Below are 26521 nucleotides of genomic sequence, written 5' to 3'. Positions count from 1 at the left end.
TACTGCCTTCTCAGATGCTGGGTAACAGAACCCAAATCTGCAGAAGGCAGGTCAACTGTAATCACTTGAGCTCAATACAGACAGGGATGTTTAGAGACAAAGTTCTTTTTCTTTCTTTCTTTTTCTTTTTTTTTTTTCTTAACGGGATTAAGAAGCTCAGCTCCTTAAATTCTTGCATGTAACATTGACATTTCCAGAGTGTGTTTGGACTAGGGAGTTCAAAGAGAAGGAGTGAAAGAGAAAAGCCAATATGACTTTGTTTTTTCCTTGCTGGAGGAGATGTTTGTGCAAATCGCCTATAAGCTTATTGACCTGAATCTTTGACTCCTTGTTTCTCCTGGATTTGGCTGGAGTGGAGACACTGATGGAGCACTGATAGGGTTGATTGAACAGCCCCCAGCCTGGCTTGGCATGGACCTGGCTTCCCTTCCCCACCACCTCCCTCCCTTTGCGTGACATTATTGTTCCTTGGCAAACCCTAGGTTTTCCTGAGCCTGGTTCTCCTTCAAAAAAAAATTTTTTTTTTTTGCTGTAATGCGTTTTAAAAGCACTGTGTTTTTCTTACATAGGCTATCCTATAGTGAGAACTGAAAAGTCATGTTTTCTTAAGGAACAAGAAATAGAAGTGAGAGTCATGTCCTACTTGTGTTTTTATCCCACGATGCACAGTTCACCTGTGACATTGTGTTGTCATTCTTTCATAGCTATTTTAAAAACCTCCTCATCGTGTTTATTACTTGGATTTGGGAAGAATTTTGAAATGACAATTATTAGGAAGACAAGAGAGCATTTCAACAAGCCCCATAGTTACAAGAGAGAAGAACGGGAAGTGTTTTGTTGGAATTGTTGTGTGTTTGGTAAAATCAGATGATTTAGTAGGTTTTTTTTTTTCCTTTGAGTTAGTGTTCCAAATATAACGGTCAGGAAAAGCGTTTGTCTACTTAATTCATCTCAGAACCCAGCTCAAGACAAAAATTTCAACAGAGTGAACGATGATTGATTTTACCCATTACATGAAATGGCTCACACTGTGGTATTTATAGGAGTCATGCATGACACCATAGCCTACTTTTGCATAGGACAAACCCAGGGCATTTTTCTTCCTGTGAAGTGCACACATGCAGTCTTCTTCTAAAGTTCTTTTTACAAAAATAAACTTGAACTTAGTGAGACCTGTGATTGACATTCATTCTGTTAGAATCTCTGATATAAATCTCATATTATAATAAAGTATGTTTCCTTTTGTCCAGCTAAATGTATAAGGCTTGGGAGGTATTTGCTCCTTTCCAATGATATTATTATTATTTTAAATAAGCAATATGTTTGTAATAACAGAAATGGAAATTTCTAGAAAGACCATTTTCTTATAGTTCAGCAAATGTGTTCATTGGTTTAAAATGTAAGCTTTTGCAAGATCAAGATGCTCTTGTGACTTGTGAGATTTATTTAGGTTTGTTGTTTGTTCTGAATTTCAAAAGTCAGATGAAGAGAAATAATCTGCCTAATCATTTCCTGGCATTTTATTTAAATAAAAGCAATTATCTAGATATTAGGAGATACCTACATTCTTGATTGGCTCTTTCAGTTGCAATCTAGATATTGAATTAATTAATTAATCATTAAATTTAGCTGAATAATATAAAAGAGAACTTCCTATTTGTAAACCCACTTTAATTTCTTAGTTCTCTTGGTGATGTTTTGGGCTGAATGAACATTCACTGTTTCTTAAGAAAGCTTTTAAAATCAAATTGTGGGTACATTTAAAGTCTGTTTGTCTCTGCGTTATTTTCTTTCATTCCTATTTGAGTAGCATCTTCATGTCTGCTCAGCATTTATGTCTGCTAACACTATTTATTTTTCTATTTCAAAAAGTAAGTGTGAATAGCTTTGGTAATGCCTGGGTAGCCAATTTGCTTTAACCATATGAATTAAGTTGGTTTGCCACCCTGAGTGTTAACTGTAGATTGCATTAGGGTTTAGGAGGAAATGTTCACACTGTAGGAAACATTTCTAGGAAATAGCAGTGTCTCCTGTGTTCTATATCCTTAAACACCGCAAGTGATTTCCAAACAGTTTCATGCCTCTTCCCTACCATTTAGTAAATTCAAATCAAATAGGTTTTCAAAGCTCTTAATCTTCTCACATAAAATTTGCATTTTCTTGTTAGTATGTAAAATTCTCTCAATGTTTTTTGTTATCATGTGAGAAGCAACAGGCAGCATTAGGCATTTGCCCATCCATTACCTGATGGGATAATCTTTATCTCTGGTAGACCTAAACATAGCAAGTGTAGAGGGAAACGCAGAAAGCTGTGATATGATGAATTTAATTATAATAATAAAGTCAGTCACTTTTTGTTGTTCTTAAAAGGTCAAATAAAAATAGCTAGATGTGTTGCACCAATAAATGATGATAATGAATGCAGATTGCTGCCTCAGCACTTCTCTTTTTGAGATTAGACAGATCAGCACTGAGACTATGCACCAATTACAGTAATTATAACAATGGTAATAGCAACCTCCATTTTCTCTCTGTCCCCAAAGCCAGGAATCTTGTTGTGTGCATAACATTTCTAATCAGCTTTACATCTTGCAGGGTAGATATCATTTGCATTTAACTTCCATAGGTTTGTTACCTTGGTCAAAGTCACAAAATTACTAAAGCTTACTGCCACGTTAAAACGAGGAGGGTGAGGAAGATGGCTCAGTGGAGACAGCATCTGTAGCAACAGTGTGAGGACAAGAGTATGGATCCCCAGAGCTCACAAACATCCTGGCAGGAAGAGAGACAAGCACTCCTGGTTCCAATGTGTGGGAAGCAGAGACAGAAAGGAGAGTCCTTGTAACAGGTTGACTAGCTAAACCTCCCACAACTGGCAGGCAAGCTCAGCTTGGAGATGGGGAGCAACGAGATTTACAAAGACACCTAATGTCAACTTCTACCTCTTCGTGTATGAGCATATAATGTGCGTGTATATCCAGACACATGTTCATTTGCACATATATGGACACACATGAAAGCACATCCACATATGTAACAGAAAAACAAACACACACACACACACACACACACACACACACACACACACACACACACAAAACTTACAGCCAGTTCACGGTGACTAACACATGACATTCTAACACCCAGGAGGCTGAGGCAAGAAGACTGCTCCGGTTGAGACTGACCTGGACTGACCTGATATGCAACTCAGTCTCCAAAATAGTAATAAAAGAAACCTCAAAATAAAAATGGAAAATGAGGCAGCGGGCATTGGAATTTAATAAAATTAGGAAAATATTGTTCTGATATCCATTATTAGATGTTTTTTTTTAGAAGGAGATGAAAAATCTGAAGATGTTTAAGCCTTATTTTCATAAGATGGTTTCAGAGGGCTTTCTCAAGACCAAACAAAACAAGGTGAATAAATAAAACAACAACAGCAAGAGCCTCACATAGTGCACAAATAAACATATATGGAGTTTTGCAACCCCCCAAAAGATAACAAAAATTAAGTAAATGAATGATAAATGTGTTTAAGATATTCCTATCATTTAGTGCTTTTCTAAATGCTTAGTGAATTAAAACCCTGTTTTCAGCACATAGAAAGCATATCAATGATTCCAAAGCCACATTGAAAGTCCTTTTGACCAATTAGACTCAATCAATGGTCGTGTCACCTTTTATGGTAGCATGGAATAGGCCATGGTTTCTCACTGCCTGGTCCTCACACTCTTGTTTTTAGGCAATTTCAAAGGAGCAGAGACGCACCAGACAGTGTACTTGGGCTGAAGCCAGTAATAAGTGACGGGGGTGTTTACAAGTCCATCACAATTATTTGGATAGGAATTTCAGCTCCATGGAAATGTTTGCAAGTTGAACTCTTTAAAAAACAGTTTGACCTTAACACAAAATAAACCTAAGTAAAAAGCAGAGAAAGGAAGGAAGGAAGAGAGGAAGAGGGCATTGTTTGCAGGCAGAGCTCCGGGCACTGTGAAAACTTTTTCACTTTTCTGAAGGAAATGCAGTACAGCAGATGGCAAGGGCGGAAGTGAGATAAACACAGGAACTGGAAAAGCAAGCAATACATTTTAACAGGTTCTGTATCGAAGATCTGGGTAGAAAGATTAGACAAGGAGCTCTTCGGAGGCCTGACAGTGTCCTATGCACATAGCAGAGATGGAAAGCAGAAACGCACAGACAGTAGCCTGTGATTATATTTTTCTGACAGTGAGAAGGGAAGATCTTTTTAAGGATTAAAGGCATCGATTTATCAAGGGAGAAATCACCAGCTGAGACACATAGAACCATCCTCCATCACTCCAATGGTTTGACAATGAGATTTGATGCTGTTTCTATTGTTGCACTGGAATTAACATATAGCTCTCTACTTGGGGGTCTTAGACAAAGTTTTTGGGGGGTGCTATGCAAATTATACTCCAATCTAGATACCCAACATTGAGATTCTGTATTACCTGATTTTATTATGTGAACACAGATGTGTTTAAATGGCCTTACTGCATATTTTAGAGGCAGAAAGAGGGTTATATAAAGAATATTTTCACCACTTGGAATGATCTAAAGGAAAGGAGGCCTTTGCCTAACTAAAATGCAGGAATGCACATAACATGTGGACATAGTGTGAAGGCTGGGTTAATGATGGGATGTTCCCCAGCCTGCATCTGCCTGCTTTAGTCTTTGCTGTGCATTCCTGTGTTCTGTCCTGGAGGCTGGTGACTGTGTGTAATACTAGCATATAATTATTCTATTTTCATTCTCTCCCCTCTCACTCAGTACATCCAGATCACAACCTCTCCTTCTTCCACTCTGCCCTGTCCACTCCTGACCTGCCCTCATCCTCAGATGCACTCCTCTTCTGTTTCCCTTTACAAAAGAACAGGCCTCCAAGAGGTGTCAACCAAACATGGCAGAACAAGATGCCTTAAGACTAGGCACAAATCCTCATATCAACGCTGGATGAGCCAACCCAGTAGGAGGAAAAGGGTCCCAAGAGTGCGCTAAAGAGTCTGAGTCACCTCAACTCCCACTGCTAGGAGTCCTACAAAACTCCAAGTTAAACAACCACAACATTTATGCAGAGGGCCTAACAGAGACCCATGCAGGCTTCAGTCTCTGTGAACCCCTGTAAACCTTGTTAGATGAGTCTGTGGCCTGTACTCTCCTCACGTCCTTGACCCCTCTGGTTCCTATAGTCCTTCCTCTCCCTCAGGTTCTGTCTAATGTTAGGCAGTGGGTCTCTGCATTTGTTCCCATTGGCTTCTAGAGGAAGCCTCTCTGGTGGGTGACTGGGCATGGCACCTATCTATGAGTATAGCAGAGTATCATTAGGGATTATTTCACTGACTCATTGATGTATTTTTTTCTGGCCAGTTGTGTTTGGTTCTACCCTAGGTTTCCTTGCCATCTATCTTTGGGTTCCTGGCCATCCAGACAGTGTAGTCTATGGGCTCCCTCCCCTAGAGTAGATCAGTCATTGGTTGGCCACTCCCACAGGTTGCCAGGTTTTGTGGCTACCTTGGTGTCCCAGGCCCACTGTCGGAAGCCTAGCCTGGTTACAGAAGATGGCCAGTTCAGGCTCCATACCTTTTATTATTATGAGTCCTAGATAGGGTTACCCCAATACATTTCAGGAAGCTTCCACTGCACTAGACTTCCACAACACCTTCCAACTGTCCCCCAATTCTAGTCATAAGTAGAAAGAAGATCCATGTGTAGTCATTCTTAATAAGAAATAATAATTCATTAGCAGTGCATATGATAAGACAAAAAATAGCTTACTTCCTAAGGAAAACCTATTTTCAAAAGAATGATGTATTTTATCTACAGTACAAATAGGTTTACTGAGGCATTTAAGGTGACCCCCAAAATATCAGATCATTAATGAAAATACATTTTGAACATTATGTATTATGCATGTTATGTTCATATTTCACATGGCCAAACAGATAATACATGTACTCATTCTCCTCTGTAGTTAATTTTACAATTGTTTAATTAGTTTTATATCAAATAATAGACCCAGAACCAGTCCAAAACCATGTTAAACAAATCTGAAATTTGAATAATTAAAATAAATGCTGGATAGTTCTTCAGAATTTTGGGGTTGGTTTGACAACAGTGCCTGAATTCCTGAACATTTGGGCAGAACTTCAAATTTAACAAAAATGGGAGTTCTGGCCCTCAGGACTCAAAGGCCTGTTTCCTGTGAGAATAAGGAAACGTTAGCTTCAGAGGCCTTCAGGTGTCCCAGGCTTGTACCTTTCTACAGTTGTCAATTTATGTTCTTCTTAGCATGTGCCTCATATTTTCTCAGACTCCACTGAGCCCATTCACAAAGACAATCAATGGAGGTAAATTCACAGCAGTCAATAGCAGTCAATAGTGGCAAATTTAGTTTTAGGTTTTAGTAAGATTCTTAAAATATATATTTATATTTGATACCTACATCACAAATCTATGAAATTTAAATGAACACTCAGAGTATAAAGAGTGCACAGAGAGTCGAGCTTTTAAAGTACTGTGGGAAGGAGAAATTTCCCCGCTTTCTGCCTATCTGGAAGATGTTGTGGGTACTGGCTGTGTTTTAGTGCTGTTATCACCAGGAGCCAGCCTTCTCCTGGCACTGAGGCTGGAAGGGATGTAGGAGGACTCAGCCTAAAGGGAGCCTGAATGGGTCTTGCGATAACATATTTGGGACAATCTCTGGGGTTGAAAGCTTGATGTGAATATGAGAAAGGGTAAATCTGACCTGACCTGGGATTTTTTTTTTCAGAAACATTTCCCTACAAGAGATGGAGTAACTTCACTAGGCCCAGGTTTCTTTGTAAAAATAGGCTCCTGGAAGCAGCCACAGGACCAGCCAGCTTATATGTATCCCACTGGCCAGACTGAGTTTTGTAAGCGGTCCTTAATGAGACATTCAGAGAGATGTTTTCTTTAGGTGAATGCACGTCCAGATCTACCAGATTTCTTATTGCCGAGTGTGTCTCAGCTTATGTAAAATGCATAGTTTGTATTTGCCTTGCCTGGCTGTTGGAATAATGAATGACTCAGAACACGGTGTCAGTACCAGACAAATAGCTCAGAAGGTAAAAAGACTTGCTGCCACCCCTGACCACTTGGGTTTGATCTCTGGAACACACATGTTAGAAGAAGAAAACTAACGTCAGCAAGTTGCTCTCTGATTGTAACATACATACTCTCCTATACACACACACACACACACACACACACACACACACACACACACACACAGAAAGAGAGAGAGAGAGAGAGACAGAGACAGAGACACAGAGACAGAGACAGAGAGACAGAGACCGAGACAGAGAGACCATGCGCATACATGCATTGTATAAATGTAAAACAAGCCAGCACAGTGGTAATCAATACATCCAGAATTCATAGCTCCAGATCTGATCGATTCTTTATTGAATTCCTGCTGTCTCAGCCACTGTGAAACACGCCATGGATACAAAAGTGACTCTGCTATCCTAGGGGCCGGCGTTATTCTCATGATGGTAAGAGACAGTCCGACCTGGTGAGGAAGGAAAAGGAATTGGCTTTAAGAATGTGACATCAGAGCTGGAACCAAGTGCTGTGTAGGCATTCAGTATGCAAGAAGGAACTAACTTCCAGGCTTAAGGAAGAGAATGAGAGACAAGAGCCTGATAAATGCACAGAGAGCCATGGGGACCGTTTTATAGTTGACTACAGAGACAAAGATGAGATGAGGCTGAGAAGGCCCAGAAAGTACTATGATGATGAGCTTAAGGACAAGAAGAGAAAGAGAGAGAGAGAGAGAGAGAGAGAGAGAGAGAGAGAGAGAGAGAGAGAGAGAAAGAGAGAGAGAAGAACACTGGAGATCTGAAAGGGCCAGTCAGATGGACCAGTAGGTAAAGGCAGATGCTGCCAAGCCTGAGAACCCCAAATATGATCCTCAGTTGTCCTCTGACCTTCACAGGTATGCTATCATATGCATGGGCCCTCACACACGTACACAGTGATCCCCAGAAAGGGTGGAAGGAAACAACCAACCCCTCTGTTTTGTCCTCTGACTTCTATGGGTACACTGGGATAAGCATGTGTCCACACATATGTACATACAATCACAAAAAAATAAAACAAATGAAAACAATAAAAACATCAAAAATAAATGTTAATCATAGTTTCTCAAAAGCCATAACAGAGAGAGAACCGAGATAACTAAAAGATGCTAACAGGAACAAACTAGGCTCATTGGCATAAATAAATGAAATCCCTTATATTTTAAATTTTTATTTATTGTAGTTTTGTCCATGTGAATATATGCACATATGTATTAGTGTGTATGCCTCTGTATGTATGTTCTCTGCTTCAACCAGGAATAATGGGACCTTGTGGGATGCATGACTTGCTATGTCTCTGTGTGCTGAGGTCTGAATTCCAGTCCACACAAATATATAGCAAACACTCTTAACCATTGTGCACCTTTTAAGCCCATAATTTTTTGGGAGGTGGGGGTTGTTTGTTTGATTTGATAAGCCCTGTTTTTGATCTCCTGAAGTCTTCTTCCATTATGGTGCTGGAATTCATGGCATATAAAGGGCATTCAGACGGGGGCTTTCATCTTTTGTAGTTGTGATCTCTGTGAATGCATATGGTCTACTGGTTCCGTCTCAATATCTCAGATAATGGTTCTACAACACATTGAGAAGTGTGGCCTGAAAAAGTGCTGCATTGGCGAGGATAGTGTAGTGATGGAAGACTGTGGTGAGCCTTCATATTCTTTAAGACATCAGAACAGAGATGTCCCTGTGGGTGGAATTAGCCTATTAAAAAAAAAGCAAAGAATACATAGCAGGTATGAAAAGCAGTGTCGAAACATTTCAAAACAGTAGGATGCATTGTTCTTGTAGACTGAGTAGCTTGTTGGAGAGACAGTTTGAAAAATAAAATCTGTCTTTGCAGTTTTCTTGGTGGTAGTTATGATGACATTCTGAAGAGAATGATGAGACTGAAGACAGCAAACCAAAGGCTAAAGGAATAGAGATCAGGTGGTGGCACAATCCAGACCCTGAAAAACAGCTGCTATGCATTCTCTAGTGTTTGTGAGTCTTATGCTCTGTGAACAGGTTGATATAGTTGCAAACAGCCATCCTGTCTCCAGATCTCAACCTCATTGTCACTTCTTTGGAATGAGAAATGACTCATTTATGTAAAATCTCTAATTAGATTAATACTAATAGCCATAATTATTTTGTTTTGGTGGTAAGAGGAGAAAGGGAAATAAAAATTATTTAAGTATAAACTTTGAAATATGTTTATTTTGGAAACATTTTAATGTAAACTTTCCGGACAGGAAAGATGACTCAGCGGTTGTGAACACTTTCTGTGCTTGCAGAAGACACAGATTTCAGCTACCGGTACCCATGTGGGGGATTTACAACCCTCTGTGGTACACATCCACACAGGCAGATGAAATATTCATACATGTGAAATAAAAGCAAATTTATCATAAAGTATAAAGTAGATCTTCTTCCCCACACCTGGTTATTTAATCCTTTCTGGTGCTTAGTCAGGGAAGTAATGAGGAATAAAGCGTACTTGGTGGTGTTCTCTTGGTGAGTTGGCCTACTTTACCTCATTTGGAAATCTTCTTTATGCCTGATGTCCTTAATAAACTTGAGCTTAGAGAGAAATTCTGTCACCTGGACAACAACAGTCATGGGTGAAGCAACTCTGAATATTCTAGAATAGTGGTTCTCAACCTTTCTAATCCTAAGACCCTTTAATGCAGTTCCTCATGGTATGGTGGCCCTTAGCCATAAAATTATTTTTATTGTTACTTCCTAACTGTAACTTTTCTAGTGTTATGAATCATAATGTAAAGACTCATGTTTTTTCTGATGGTCTTAGGCAACCCTGTGAAAGGGCCATTCGACCCCTACAAGGGTCATGACACACATGTTGAGAACTACTTCTCAAGAAAGACTATGAATCACAATATCTCCTTAAATCATCAAAACTTTAATTGCACATTAGTGTTTACAATAATTTCCCTTGTTGGCTATCATAAGATATTTCAAACTACAGTAGCTGTACACTGACTAGAGACATTTAGATTTTTTTCTTGAAACAATATCTTTAACCTGGACTGCTGTGAATATTTTCAGGATTTTCATATTGGGATGTAAAAATCTAACCACATAATAATATGCGTTATATATTTTACTTAACTTTTTATGTTCTGGAGCCTTGCAAGGAGTTTTAAGATAATGAAATACCAAATATGGAAAACCCAAGTAAAGTGACCAAAAGATTACTTGCATACTTGAAAATAGTTGTATTTTGTGTGTAACTACTTTGGACATAGCAGTGGGTCGGAAGGGAACCTGAGTTAGATGCTGTGATGGCCGACCACACATACACTGGATTATTATTTTCAAGCAGCCGATTATGTATTTAGAGCTCCCTTTACTTATTGCTATATTGTGTTTTTCTGTGCAAATCTGTGTCTATAGTTTGGAAGTAGACACTTAACTATTTCCTGATTTATTTTCTTGAATAATCTGTAAATACACCAGCGTTTTCAGCTAAACCGTTTTACTGTTAGGCAATACAAGCACAGACTCAGTGTTCAACTTTAATGTCCTCGTCCTTCAGTGTGAGCTGCAGTTTTCTGTTTTTGACTCCCACTGTCCTTTAACCAAAGCTATCTTGTCTGATGATAAAACCATAAGTGTATGAAGCTCACACATTTTTCATCTCTTTTATGACCTTATCTTTCACGAGCGGCTTCTGTGAAGGTATCCTAACTATAGGAAGCACCTCGAAAACATATGTGATATCTCTCCTCTGATAAGCAGTTGTGAACAAGAAAGTACATCAGTCATTTCTGAACTGTTCATTGTTAAAAAATACTTTGATGATTTAGCTGATTGCAAAACACATTATAGGGACGACTAACCGCTCTGGTAGCACTCCTAGTCAAGAAAGCTCAATAGTTATATTCTACAAGAATTTCTATAAGAGGTTAATATTGACAGGAACTACATGGATTAAAAGAGCAGGGTTGAGAACAGCTGTCTGCTTGCATGACTGCTTTCAAAACACTGCTGCTGTTTTGTGCTGAGAAAGTGACTGTCTCAGAATGCGACAAATCTTTAATTCTGACAGCAGTGTTTAACTTTGAGTGAAATGGTGTTTGTTTGCATTTTTGAAATGATTTTTGCTTGGCGAGAAAAGCCACTGCCTTTACCACCCTGTCAACAATACCTAATTCGGTATTTAAAGGCACTGCATCCTGTGGTACAAAGACTCTATTTTAGTGCATTTCCCCGAGTCATTTTTGTTGTTCATTATATTGCTCAATAACACCTTCAATTTCCCCCAAAAGGGCTCACATTGATTTTGAAAACTAGACTAAGAAAAATGGAAGGGCTCTCAATGCACTTATATCTTTTAAAAGAGCAACAAAAGCATTTAATATTGCAGTAGAAAGCCATTAACTCCATAATCATAATTTTAGAAGTATTACAGATTTTGTTACTGCTTGGCATTTATTCAGTTGCGTTCTTTTATAATCACTCTCAGGATACATGTCATAGTTCTCACGTTAAGTATGTTTGTGCTTTGCTGAAAATACGCTGAGCTGTCTATTCATAGGTATGTGAATAAAGAGTTCGGAGAGTAATTGAGAGGATGGCAAATGCATGCCCAGCTCTTCTGTCACTCTTTCATGACATTCCTTTCTTTACTCCTTTCCTTTTCCTACCACTAAAGCATTTCGTGCAGTGCAGTGGTATTAGCAAACTTGTCATTATTATCTCGGTTAGTAATTATTCATGACATTTGTCCTAAGCCAGTTCGTAGGCCCTGATTTCAAACATAGGAGAATCAAAAATGACTGAGAAAAAGACAGCCAATGAGGTGAGTTCTATTCAGATCAAGATGAAGCTAGAGTTGGGTTAATATCAAAATAAAATTCTATTTATAAATTTTCTATGAGAATAAAATACTGAAAGGAAAGAAGCAAGTGTCTATTATGAGTGGAAAAAATGGTGTTTCTTAAGAATACTTCAGAGATTTCATATTTGATTAAATTATTTTTAATCATTTCATTTTTCATTAGTAAAAAAGATTAAAAATGAATTAGGTAAAAAACATTACCATAAAAATGAGAGCTAGTTTCCTGATATAAAGTTAGAAGATGAAAGGTCCAAAAGTTGAAAAATGTGACATATTTTAGTTATTAAATAGAAATAATGTGCTGAAAGCAATTAATTAGCAAATGTAATGATACTGCAGGAGGTTTGGCAAAAAGAATGAGACAAAAATCTAATTTCCTAACTGGTCAGTGAGCAATGGTTATTGATCAACCATCTATGTGAAGTTGATTTTTTATTAAGTGCTAAGTAAAATGGGAAACTTTAAAAAGTAATGATTAAAAAGATTAAGCCCATTAAACCATTCGTTTTAGTGTACAGTCATAATGAAGAAACAGGGTCGTAGTGTGGAAAGGAGAAAGTGACTCCCAGACCGTATCTTGCTGGCTTTGTGGCTTGCCGTGTAGACGATGTCCGCAATATCCTTTGTTGTTGCTCTTTCGTGGCAGGAACCAGACCCAGGGCTTCATCTGGGCTCAGCAGACACTCCACCTCCAAGCTGCAATGGGAGCCCCAAGATTGTGTTCCTATATGTTAAAGCATAATCTCTGGAGTCAGCAAAACGTGCAATCAAATCTTGTCTTGGATGCTTTCTGTGTCTGGGAAGCCTCTCACATCTTTGTCCCTTGGTTTGTTTTTCTGAAATTTTGCATACTAATTCCCGATATAGCTGATAAAACAGTGTTAACAAAGCTTGAGAAAAGTGCATAATGAGAAGCAGGGTTCTAGATATGGTGGCCATGTTGAGGTTCAGTATAGAGCATGACTTCATGATAAAATCCACACCTCACTAAAATTTTGATTTCAACATTTGATTCATGGAAGCTATGGAAATCAATACGTTAAATTGATGAGCTATTTTATTTCTATATTCTCATGCAGCATTTTAGATGGGATTCATTCATGTTCTGTGTTTTTAATCCTTATTTTAGAAAACAAGATTAAATAAAATTAAATCTTGGAGATTGTAATCTATTATTCCATTTCAGATTTACTTTTTGTAATGGTATATCTATCTCTCTCTCTCTCTCTCTCTCTCTCTCTCTCTCTCTCTTTATATATATATATATATATATACATATATATATATATATATATATATATATATATATATGCACATTCTTAAATATTTCAAGATAGGTGCAAAAGGATACTTTTTTTTAAAACCAGCTAATGTTTATACCATTTTTATTACGGAAAATTAAATGCTATTTCTTAGAAGGATCGGCCTTAAAACCTGAATTTTAGGCTGAACATGTGTGCACAAGTAAAATGTCATTGATATAGACTCTCACAGTGAAATAATTGTTTATAATTATCTGTTTTTACAATGACTCTCTAAATACTTCGATATTAGTACAAATATCATGTGATATATAATGAAACAAACCAGATCACTCAAAAACCAGAGTTATCAATATTTAGCATTGCTCCAGATGCTGGGGCAAACCATGAGGTAGCATACAACTTTGAATTGGCAGTTAAGTGACATTTAATGAAAGAACTTGGGTATTTGAAATTATAAACTCATTCAAGCCCTTAATCAGCAAAATTAAAATGTTTTCATTTTTAGCAGCTTAATGACTTTTACCACAAATACTTGCTTATACTTCCTCTCACCCTGGTATTTCTTTTCCTACTAGACACTGGTGAAGTGTATCATGGGCAATTTGTCTTGTGGTGAATAAGGTAATGGCTTCTTTCATTTAACAATCACAGAGAAGAAATAGCTCTCAAACTTGTCTTCAGCATCTCCGAGCACCACTGAACCAACTGTTACATCACCAAATGTACTAGCTGAACCATGTACCAATTTAAAGAATGCATTTTTTTTCAAGTGCTATGCCGTTTCCTCTGTGGCATGCTATGATGGGACAGGTCTTATGATATCATTTCTGAAATTTGTTTTCCAATTATGGAATTAAGGACACAGACTCTAGAGTCAAAGTCAGAGGATAACATACCTGAAAATGTTAAGGGTTTTACTTGTCTTTTTCTCCAGGAAGCTCCTTGGTCCTATGTGTTAGTTGCCATGTGTGTATGTTTATGCAACATTGTGAATGGCTCCTACCACTCATCATAATGGAACAAGTCTCTGTTCATTTGACTCTGATTTATAATACTCCAGAAATCACACTTAGGAGCCATCATTTTATATTCTCTGTCGCCAACACAAAGCCTGCAATGTAAATGCCATTGTTTTAATGACTTGGCCCTTGTAAGGCTTAGAGAGCATCCAAGCACTTACAATAGCACTTCTATCCCAAGAGGCACTGGAAAGGATGCTGCTGCAGGGGCACGGGAGCTGTGGCGAACACTGAACAGGAGCTGTGTTCCTGAGATATAGTACTAACAGTAGAAGACCATCAAGGAAAAAAGGGTCTTTGCAGAAGAAACCCCCGCCTTTCTCCTCTGCTTCACTCTGTCCTCTAATCTGCTGTTGTTGCTTCCACTATCTGACGCAGCCAGATATCAGAAGATAAAAAAGCTCACAGAAGTGAGAATCCCACGTGGCACATAGTAGGGGGAAAAGAGAAGGAAGTTGGTTGAGTCCAACAGGAAACGTCAAGTGGAAGCTCCTGGGAAGTTCTAAGAGTCTCTATCCTAACTGTTATACCAGCCTCCTCACTACGCGGCATAGTTTCATGTTTACTCACATCCGGGGAATCATACTGGAAATTGAATAAAAGGAACGGCCTGGGTCTGATCTATTAAAGCAGATGGTGTGAGCCTCCTGCTTCCTGGACTGTATCTCATTTTGTCTATATTGGGGTAACTTGGAGGTGGCTTGAAGGGGAGGGAACAGTCAGGCAGCCAGGCTGGCAGGCTGAGAGCCATTTGGTCACTTCAAGGCTATCAGTATTTGGAGGTCATCAAGCCTGCTTGTATATGTAGATTAAGAATCGGCCTTCTCTAGGCCTGAGAATTGAGACCAGAACAAAATTCTTTGATCTCCAGAAGATAGTTGATGTGTTTATGGTCTTTCATGCAAGCTGCAAGTGGAGCATGGAAGACTGGAACACTGCTTTTATTATGTCAGCTTTGACCTTGTCTCACACGCTCAATTGTGGATGCATTCTCCTTGGTGGCTTCCAGAGTTCCAGTAAGGAACTTGCTTTCTGCATATGGCCCACTGAGCTTGACATAGTTCCTTGATCTAAGAAGATGGTCAATACATAGTGTCCGTAAAGAATGTATAATTTTGGGTGGTAGTCTTTCCGATCATAGTGAAAGATACTCGGTTTCCAAAGTGTTTTCCAGACATGAGGTCTATGGTGTGCTTAAATGGTGTATTATATTCCTTATGGCCATTCAAAGCCAATACAGCCCCGTTGCACTGAAATCAGAAAGTTGTAGTGTGTTTCTAAAAGAATGGGTCTCAGGCTTTTCTCATTCTTCTTAATTCCGGTTTTTAGAATTAATTCATGGTGTGAAGCTACAAGCAGGAAAAAATAAAAGGCAAGATGTATGACGTTTAAGGATCAAAACTCATACAAACCCCACATTAATGTCAAGTGTACTAATGGATTCCTAAAAATTTATATCTTATATGTAATTTTTAAAATTACAAGTTGTAATGCATTTTTATGTTTTGTATAGATATTCAGGTGAGTTACTATAGAATACTTCAAGAGAAGGTAGTTGGATAGGCCATATAATTTACATGTTAGAATTATTAAGTTCAAGGTAAAATAGGCATTATTTCAATATTGTATCTGTCTCTGCACTCCTTGGTATTTATTATATTATATAAGTAAAGTCCTAAAGCATAAGAGTTTTTGCTTTGACATATAGTTGTGTTGATCATGTTTTTCTCTGTCACTGCATCTCAATTCTTACTCAAGACATTCAAGGTTCTTTGTTTTGTTTTGTTTTGTTTTTTGTTCTTTGTCTTTTCATGTGAAGTGAAGACATGGGATTATGGATACACACCATAGTTATCCAAGCATAAGTGTAACTTCCCAGTGTCTTCCATTGAAAAGAATGGAGTCAAGAAATTATATAGTTTGTTAATCATTTACTATGGCTCCTATAGCCTCTCCTTAATGAAATAACACCAAGTTTTAAAAGCATGATATGGGAAAAATAAAAATTTTCCAATAATCTAAACCCAACCCAAAACAGGAATATACCTTCCTCTAAAATATTTGTCTTGCTATATTATGACTATGAAATGACAATTTGGAAATAAAGTAACTATGTTTGTTATATCCAAAGTATTCAGAAAACTATACATTATTATATTTCCTTTATATATAATAATAACTTCAAAGTAAGATGTATATGCAAATGTACATTTTGTGTATGGTACTCAGCTTCATTCATTTACTGACATATATTGGTAACTTATTTTTAAGCTACAATACGCATCAAAATAATTACTTGTGGACATTTCTGCCAATGAATTTGACAGTATGGGACAAATATATGATAAACATAAGGCAAGGATGTTGCCTTTGTGATATTCAATGTCAGAGGAGTTTGGTCATTTCTCCTTTCTCTGTTGATGTATTTCAGGTGATGATGAAGGAGCCCAGGAGCCAGCAGAATCAGATGGGGACAGCCATTCGGACAAACCAGGGCAGCCTGGTGGAGAGGCAGATGACTGGGATGGACCAGGTAAGGCAGAGAATATAACGTTCAATCCACTTTCACTTTAGTCAGGATTTTACACTTTTCCTTTACAATTTACATATAAGGAAGAGGCAAAAAAAAAAATTAAAATATAGACAGCTTATAAAGCTGTTAACAGTTTTTAAACTCAGATTTAAAACCATATATGGGCTCTCTCTCTCTCTCTCTCTCTCTCTCTCTCTCTCTCTCTCTCTCTCTCTCTGTGTGTGTGTGTGTGTGTGTGTGTGTATGTGTGTGTGTTGCATGCAAGCTGAGAGTTTGAGTAAACATTATTTTGAATAAGGAGACTTTAAAAACCAACTTGTCACCTCGGCTTGAAGTCTCTATCTTTTCTTCTTTCATTCTTACATGAAGTTAGTCAATTCTATTTGCTTGCTCTTTCAACACAGAGTCTTTTAGCTACATCCAAATTCAAATTGGGCTCAGTTTGAAAGCTCACAAATCGGTCAGTAACAATAACACTTCAAAGAGCCGTCATTTCAGCTTAGTTCCCTTGCTAGTCACAGATGGAACCTCAACAGCTATTTAGACATTGAGCCACAATTAATAGATTTCCCCTTTGATTCAATGTTTTGGCAACATTTTCACCTTTAAGAATAAAGTTATATATGCACTTAAATGGCCTGATATTTGTTCATTTCAGGGAAAACAAAAGACTAATCAAACCCCAATATTAATATAAGTCATACATGCTATTTATAATAACACTGTAAGAAATAAAAATTTTATTGTAAATTATGATATGCTTATAAATGGAGACCTTCATGTTTTACATTTTTAGGATGTAAGCAGGTTCAGCCTTAAATTCCAAAGCAGTACGATTTTTCATTAAGGAAGATTGCTATATTTCAATCACATTTTCACCCTTGCATGACTTTGCAAATTGCTCTCTGGTGTGCATGTGGAAGACAGGAAATCCAGTGGTAATTTTCTGAAACCAGGAGCTGGAAAATATAATGCAAACAAAAATGAAGATACAGTATATCTGATTATTATGATGTCATTTCTAATGCTATTCATGATACATATAAATGTTTGTATTCTGCACAGTATAGCATAATACTATAGAGTCTGGACTCAATTGTGTTTTATTTTAAGATACCATAGAAAGACATTTTAAGAGATTGTAAGAAAGTGAAAACTTGTGGTATTTGAAATTTATTGTATTTTTTCTTGTTTATCAATGTAGGGGAAATTCCTTAATTAGGACAAGTTGAAAATAGTTTATAATTTAAATATTATTTTTGCTATGAGGCTTTTGTACAACTTGAAAAGGATACAACATACTTTATCTTACAGTTCTTTATTAACAGAACTAAATATTTATGTTAAGAAAGTATTTTGCCTTTCTAATTAGACTGGGCTTTTAGGTGCTACAATCAGTCACACCTTTGGAGAAAAATTGAGTATTTTGACTTTCCTCTCTGTGTCTAGAGCTCATGGCCTTCCAGGTCATGTGAGATTAAGCAATCAGCATGGTGCCCTAAGCTGCCGAACATATGCAGTAAAGCTAATTCCATCTTTGGGAAGCTTTTGCCAAAAGAATGTTTTATTGGCTAAAAAAATAATAATAATTTGAGTGTTAAGAATGATGCTTGTCATTCAAGTAAGTTATTCAAATTTTGCTTAAATTAACCTACATATATCATTTAATGTATTTTTGTGCTGTAGATTTGGCATATACATTGCTGTTTTCTGGACTATCCAGGGAGATGTCAAAACTTTAAAGAAAAATATATGCCTCTTGTATGTTCATGAGACCCATCCCTGTATATTAAATGGTGAATAACACATTTGTCTCCATAGTTACTTTTGGTAAGGGAAGGGTATACCATTTTGAAATCCTTGAAACAATGAGTTTGGCTCATATCAACAGAATCTCGTTTTCTGGTAGCATGTTCACAATTTCAGTCAGTCGGGAGATCCTACAGAGGAAAATCAGGCATTTTTTTGTACCCTTTTGCTACTTAAATATCAGTGGCTTCAAGACTGGTAATGATTAGTTTTTGTTCACTGAAGTGCAGTGGAAATTTACACCTGTTTCAAAGAGAATATTAATTTTAAAAAAGAATTGAAAAAAGAGAAATATGTTAATTCATCAACTGTAAAAAAAAAAAATCTCTGACTTTTGGTGACAGTTCCAAACTCAGTAGCAAAGTGCATCTGGATTCCAAATTAAGTCCAAGGTCCAAGGTCAGGATTTTCTTTTCTTTCTTTCTTTCTTTCTTTCGTTCTTTCTTTCTTTCTTTCTCTCTCTCTTTCTCTCTCTCTTTCTCTCTCTCTCTCTCTCTCTTTCTCTCTCTATCTTTCTTCCATTTTCTTGGCTTGCCATTCTCTAGCTGGGAGATCTGTACAACACTGCTTAATTTCTTGGTGTGAATATATTCATATTAAAGTATAGAAAATATTAACAAGTTCTAGAAAACAGCACCAGTGCGCATATATATATATATATAAGATGCTAATGTTTCTTTTTTATAGCTTTGCAGCTGTTAGTCCTCAAAAAGTTTTTAACTGCCCCATAGAGTATCTAAGACCCCGACAGATAAAGTTAGGTGGCGCTAAACATTAGTTTTCAGTTTACTCAAATGACCGAGAGACATCTGCTACCGAGCCAGGTGGATTTCAGGGTCTCCCAGTTTCAAACTGCTACATTGCAATGCTGACACTCACGCTAAGAATGACATTTTTTTCTAAAAATAGAACAGAATCAAAGGATGTAGAATTTATCTAAGGAATTTGAAACATAGTACTGACATCATTTAAGATGGATCAGGGTTTATCTTATTTTTAGGGAGTTTGATTGAAGACGACTCCATAACCTTGCTTGATGGCTTAGTTCAATAATGAATCAACCCTGTCTCACAGATTCTATTTTTATCGAATGCAAGTTCTTCCATAAAAGAAAGTTTTCCTTTGTTTGTCATTCAGTGAAAAGGCACATTCAGAAGTCATGACTATTCACACCTTTTCAACTTCCAAGCGGAGCCTAAACAATCATAGGAAATAATGTTTGTAAGTAGCTAGGCTGTGGCATTCCTCAGTGTTTAAATGCTGTAACTCCTATGTAAGCCACATGAATCATTTAAGTTTGGAAAGCCAGAAGCACACTCTCAGTAAGGCCCAAGTGAAAGGCATGACCTCATCATTTCGGCATCTCAGACAATCTAATTTCCAAGTTCATTGTTTTCCATGCTTTTAAAGATGTTATCCTGACACTTCTGCTGGAATGTGTCATGCAGCACTTGTGGCTCACTCTTACGCCTGTATTTGCTTGTACTGTTCTTACATTGCCTGGCCTCTTCCAAAGTAAGTGTCTCTTCTTCATCAGCCTTGCAAGTTGTGTGTTTTGTGTGAGCTGCAGGTTCTTCACTTTATCTTTTTACACGTTTAATTCTTCGACGGATGTTCGTTGTGTGTTGGGGGTGAGGAAGTCCAGCAGGCAGGGTAAACACGCCTCGTGTCACTGCCCACATGTCTTCTCACAGCACCATTTCTCTCATTTAATTTATCATGGGCGTGTCACTCCAGCAACAGCTGAGCATCCTTTTATCCTTGAATGTAGAACATAGTCTACACAACAGAACTGTTCATACAATTTAGAGTCACATACACCTAAGATAATAGTGGCATTTATGACCTCATGACGTTGACATGTTAAACAGACAGGACGTAGTTTCTTTATCTCTGAAATAGGTGTACTGATAAATGTTTAACAATGTTTTATGAAGATGAACTTTGAACGAGACAGCCCTAACAGGACATGCAACACCATGCGTGGGAATGGTTCAGTGTCGACTCTCATGTACTTGCAACGTAGACCCTTGAGAAATATTTTAAACCTGGTCTTCTCAGAGTAGTCAGTAGTTGAAACATTGATCTTATTTTGTAAATACTGCTTATATCTCTTTCTTTTTCATGAGAAGGTCTTCAGAGGTACTTTCCAAGTCCAGTATAGAATATTGATTTGGATTTAGGAACATTGTAGCAAGATTCAATGAAATCCTTATGTGTCCATTGTCATTTCTATAACAGAAGTACTGGGAGATCCATGTGCTCCTTAGATCAATGCAAGGTGCCGACACTCTGGATTACACTCTTACAGCTTGGCGTCTTTTCACACTTGCAAATAGTGAATAATGGGTGAATATTATCATAGTGTGTATGTAAATGCACATTTTCAAATAATGTGTATTCATGCACACACAGATAAAAAACATTTGAGGAAACTGCCATTTGCTTTCTTTGACATGAATTTTATTTAAATAGATCTTGGTATTTATGTATTAAAACTATGGTCATATAAATGAAATGAAGTAAGAAGTCCGTCCAGTCCTGAACTGACAATTTTATAAATGAAGACGTTACCTTGTAATAACTTTTAAAATAATATTATAAAACACCATAACTTTTTGCTGTCCATCACAGGTAAGTTATTTTGGGGTAATGTTCTGAACTATACATTTCTCTGGGGATAGTTTGGGTGGCCTTACTACAGCTAATCATGACACAGAGCAAGATAACACTGCACCATGTACTTAATGCTTATAAATCAAGTGAATAATAATCACCGCTGCCCTACGGAGATTTCACATGTAAAGCCTGGAGCTCAGGGCTTCAGAAGCACACACACACACACACACACACACACACACACACACACACACAAATTCACTCATAATATTGATTTTACTATCATTTCAGCAATTGTGCCTCAGTAGCTGTTACAATGATTTCCATAGAAAGCATCATTAAACATTAGTACAGTGAATTAATTTGGCAAAACGATCTTGCTCTGCAACAGAACATCGTAAGATTGTGTTTACTCTGTGCTGGTGTACCTGACTTAAAAGATAACTCAGATAAAGAATTTTTTTTTCAAATAAAGAATTTTTAGTGCAAATATATTTTTCAAGGATAATTGCCTTTGATAAGGCCAAATGTGTGTACTTGTTGCACAGGGTTTAAATATTGTTTAGGAAATTCTTAATAAGTTACGTCCTATGCTTCAGTTGCTCAGTACTCTGGATGCATGAAGCTGATTAGGCTCCTTCTGCTTTGTGTCTGAAAGGAACGTAGCGAGATGGGAGCTGTTTTGCATAAAGTGGAATGGTAGCTAGAAGACCACGATGAGACAGAAACACACACTTAGTGATATAAGTCCCTCCACCCCATCTCTTTAGGAGTCCAAAGAAGGGCCTGAAGATTACAGTTCCGATTTCGTTTTCTTTTTGATTGGGAAAATGTGGTAGATATAAGATCTAGAAAATGCCATTTGAAGTAAATTAACAGACACCTATGAAACATAGTTAACCACAGATACAGTCTGACAGTAAGAAGAATATTGTGCGAGGCGGAGGAAATCGTAGAATGGCCGTGTATTACGCTGACAGTGAGTTGGTATTATCTCTGCCATCAGATAATGCAGTTATCATTAATTTTCACATTTGCATTTCAATCTTTGGAAGGAAATGACTCTTGCCGGATGAAGATAAGAGCTCTGTACTACTATAATGAACCATCATTTTATCCCAAGGCTTTGTGTCCATATGAAAATGAGGCAAGGAGAAAGAGAGAGAGAGAGGAGAGAGAGAGAGAGAGAGAGGGAGAGAGAGAGAGAGGAGAGAGAGAGAGAGAGAGAGAGAGAGAGAGAGAGAGAGAGAGAGAGAAAGAGAGAGAGAGAGAGAATGTGTATAAAAGGCCTTACAAAACATTGTTCCAGCATGTCAAAAATTCCCTCAGACTTTTGAGTCTTCTGTGAAACAAGAGGGGGTAAAAATAAATCTTCTGTAGTGTAGCTAAGTGGATATCGGATTATAGATGAAAGCTCCACTCTGTGGAACAGAATGCCACATGAACATAGTGTGAAAGTTCTCTTGATCTTTTCTCTTCACTCCAGTTTGACTTCTTATAGATAATTAGGACATGCATAAATTTTAAAAAATAGGTAAAAATGGGTTGCATAACTCTTTGGAAAGACACTTTAACAAGCTATAAAGTACTGCATAAAACATGTCATTTACTTATTATCATAGCTTGTACAATAGCTCTATGTGAATGCAAAGTAAGAATATTTAGCTAATGACTTATTTGAGAGTTGCCTAGTACCTAATTTGTTTATACAAGTTTAATTCAGAAATTCAGATTAAAGGATTCGAAATTTTCTTTAGGCATTTTTTTTTTGCAAGGACCTTTCTCCAAATTGTGCTATTGGAAAATAAATGGAGCCTTAAATGTTATAGCTACATCCAGTTCCTGAAATATATGATAACAAAGTCATTCCCAGCATTTTATACTCTTTCATCAGTGATGAAATTCCTAATCTACTTTTGCAGTAGAAATTACTTAACTTAATTCTTACCCATACCTAAAACTTATACATCCATGCTCTTGTTAGTTGAGTTCTGTATCCCCAAAATTGCTATGCCAAAGTTTCAAACTCCAATACTCAGAGTGTGGTGGCATTTAGGAAGAGGATTGTTGGGGGAATGAAAAACTGAGGAAGTCAGGGTCATAGTGGAATAGGAGAATTAATCTAATCTGTCTTTTTAAGAAGCAGAAATATAGCAACAGCTGGGCAGAAGCAACGGACAGGCATTTGGATACACAAACACACACACATGTGTTTGCACATACACACACACACACACACACACACACACACACACACACACACACACAGTCTTATATGATAAAGGGAGAGATGAAGGTGGATCTTCCGTAAGTTGGGTAATGCCAGAAATGGCTAGTACACCAGCACAAGCTAAAGAGGGTTTATGGGATGTAAATTTTAGTGGGAACCAGCCCTGACAGTACCTTGCTTCCGAACGTCTATCTTTCAAAACTGTGAGTAGATGCATTCTGTTATTTAAGCTCCCAGGTTTGGGGACTTTGTTACCATTGTCTTAGCCCTACACATCCCAAGGAAAAGAACCACAGCGGCCCACTCATAATTAACAAGGAGTCATGGGAGAAGTCACTAATACGTCTAGCAACGTCCTTGCTGTAAAATTCAGTTAACTGAATATTACTTAAACGAGTGGAGTGTCTTCAAAACAGATATATCATTTTCTTTAATCAAAACTCTATCTGTAGCCTTTGAAAGATGTGATAAAGGGACATCATGAAAGATGTAGGCATGCTAAAACTTGAAGGACGTAGGGAGAAACCCTAAAGTTCCTCTAAGAAACGACTTCCATAGCCTTCTTAGTACTTTTGCAGCCTGGGTCCATGCTAATGAAACCAGAAGTGTTGGGATGTGGTTTCCAAGGGTGAAACGCCAGTCCATGAGGAGTGTCAGCAGAAGAGTCCTCAAGGAAACAAAATGCGGTAGTCAGAGGAGGTGAGGAAAGCGAGGAAAATGTGGACCTTTTATTTTTTTCACATCCTAAAGAAAAGCTTTATTATTTTTTTAAATTTTTATTAATTTATTCTTGTTACATCTCAATGGTTATCCCATCCCTTGTATCCTCCCATTCTTCCCTCCCTCCCATTTCCCCCTTACTCCCCTCCCCTATGATTGTTCCTGAAGGGGATTACCTCCCCCTGTATATGTTCATAGGGTATCAAGTCTCTTCTTGGTATCCTGCTGTCCTTCCTTTGAGTGCCACCAGGTCTCCCCCTCCAGAGGACATGGTCAAATATGAGGCACCAGAGTGCGTGTGAAAGTCACTTGGATGGGAGCTTTATTTTTTTATTTCTTCATTTTTTTCTTTATTTTTGAGAATTTTATACAGTCTGTAAAGAAATATATTGCATCCTCCCTCATAAGATTATTTCCAACTCCCCTCATTATTTTCTGAACACGCTCCTCTCCCCATGTGCTCCATTTCTTTTTGATAACTAATTAATGTCTGTCTGGTCAATGCTACCTACCTATCTATCTATCTATCTATCTATCTATCTATCATCTATCTATCTCTTTATCTGTATATCTGTGAGTGTGCGGCCATCAGGCAGAGCAGGAGAAACCTATGGATGACCACATCCTTGTGCCCACCATCACTACCACCAAGATTTAGGGAGCATGGTGGAAGAAACGAGACAATAATGTCAGAGTTGGAGGATGGAGAGGATGCTGCGACCTGTGGTCTTCTGGGCTTGACATGGCTATAGGAACCATCGACTCACAGGAGTCATGGTTACTTGCAAAAGACCAAACCAGCCAGATTCCCAGCTTAGATGGGGAAGAAGCTCTCCCAGCCCCACCCTTACTGAGGAGCCATTAGCAGCTGAACGCTCCTGAGGAAGCAAATGGGAATGTTTTTGAGAATGTGGGAACAAAGCCTGAGTTCTACCATGGAGAGCTGTCAAAACTGAGACTGTAAATTTAGATATTTGTGATTTTCACTAGGAGAATAAGATAGACTCAAGTATAATAAACAGTTATTGTATCACCAGGTATTATTAGAAAATATTTGACTTCTTTGAATATATTTGTTCACTGGTAAAATTATTCATTGCTTCTTGTTTCTGCCTAAAAATACTTTTAACGTCACAATTCAGGAGTGTGTGTGTGTGTGTGTGTGTGTGTGTGTGTGTGTGTATACATGTGCATGTGTGTATGCATTATCATAGATAATTTAATATAAGTATTTGTTCCTGCATTACCAATTTTGAATCAATCATTTATTATTTTTCATAAGTACTGTAGAGTTGATTTGTCTTTTTTGCCCCTACAATGTCTTTGGGTTACATTTCTTTTATTTTAAAATTTTAAATTTCAGGCTTAATTTCATAATAATTTTGGTTTTCCGCCATATGAGATTACTGAATTTTATAATTCCATTGTGATTAATAAAAATTTTGTGTTATTGTATTATATGAAAACATGGTAAATACTTCAAATTAATTAGAGGTATATGTTCTGTCACACAAGCAGATAAACACTGTGTTATCTTTTGTATATTCTGTTGTCATTTAAAAATGACAAGAACACTTAGGATCTTGGTGATTGTGTGTTTGCCCTTAGAATATGTTTCAAACCGTGTTCTAAGAATGATACTTGGACTCATTTAATCACGGATAAAATTGTAATATACATACCAGATATTTTTCTTCTTCCCCCATACTTTGCAGACCTATGCTAACTCATCAATTTAGTTAGTTCTTGAAGAAGAACCCTGTACCAGGCTCCAAGGTAAAAGATAACAGACTGTAGATTCTATTTGACAAACTTCGGACCATAAGTGATCTGACAGAATAGATGACTGAAGTACAGGATTGCGCTGGCAGTGATGGGGAGGGAGTGGTGTCCAGTGCAGTGGTAACAGGAAATCAAGAAGATCGCCTAGTGCCAACAGATACAATGATCATGAAGACGCTAATGGAGCAGCTTTTCTAGAGGGAAGGTGGAAAAGGACTGCTCCTCCTGATAGTAAGATGTGACACTAAAGAGATCACACATGCAGCACTGACCCTTCATGAATCCTGCAGACAGTGATACATACATTCCTATCATGCCATTTGAATTGTTATTGATAAATAATAAAAAAGTGAAATGTAATTTTTTAAAAAAATATATTTTATTAATTTATTCATATTACATCTCAATGGTTATCCCCTCCCTTGTATCCTCCCATTCCTCCCTCCCTCCCATTTTCCCTTTACTCCCCTCCCCTATGACTGTGACTGAGGGGGACTTCCTCCCCCTGTATATGCTCATAGGGTATCAAGTCTCTTCTTGGTAGCCTGCTATCCTTCCTCTGAGTGCCACCAAGTCTCCC

The 26521-nt window shown here is 37.6% G+C and overlaps 1 protein-coding gene across 2 annotated transcripts in view; it reads left to right on the top strand.

The window, feature by feature from the left end:
- Positions 1–26521, top strand: part of ZFPM2 (zinc finger protein, FOG family member 2) — a 439131-nt gene that overhangs the window by 105125 nt on the left and 307485 nt on the right. For both annotated transcript variants that reach the window (XM_084748703.1, XM_084748702.1), the window contains one exon: positions 16680–16781. In XM_084748703.1, coding sequence (XP_084604829.1) covers positions 16680–16781 — 102 coding nt within the window. The remainder of the gene's footprint in view (positions 1–16679; positions 16782–26521) is intronic.

The sequence above is a fragment of the Acomys minous genome (assembly GCF_964271855.1).
Source record: "Acomys minous genome assembly, chromosome: 12".
Classification (NCBI taxonomy): Eukaryota; Metazoa; Chordata; class Mammalia; order Rodentia; family Muridae; genus Acomys; species Acomys minous.
The sequence above is the reverse complement of the archived record's forward strand: the minus strand, read 5'-3'. Positions and strand labels throughout refer to the sequence as shown.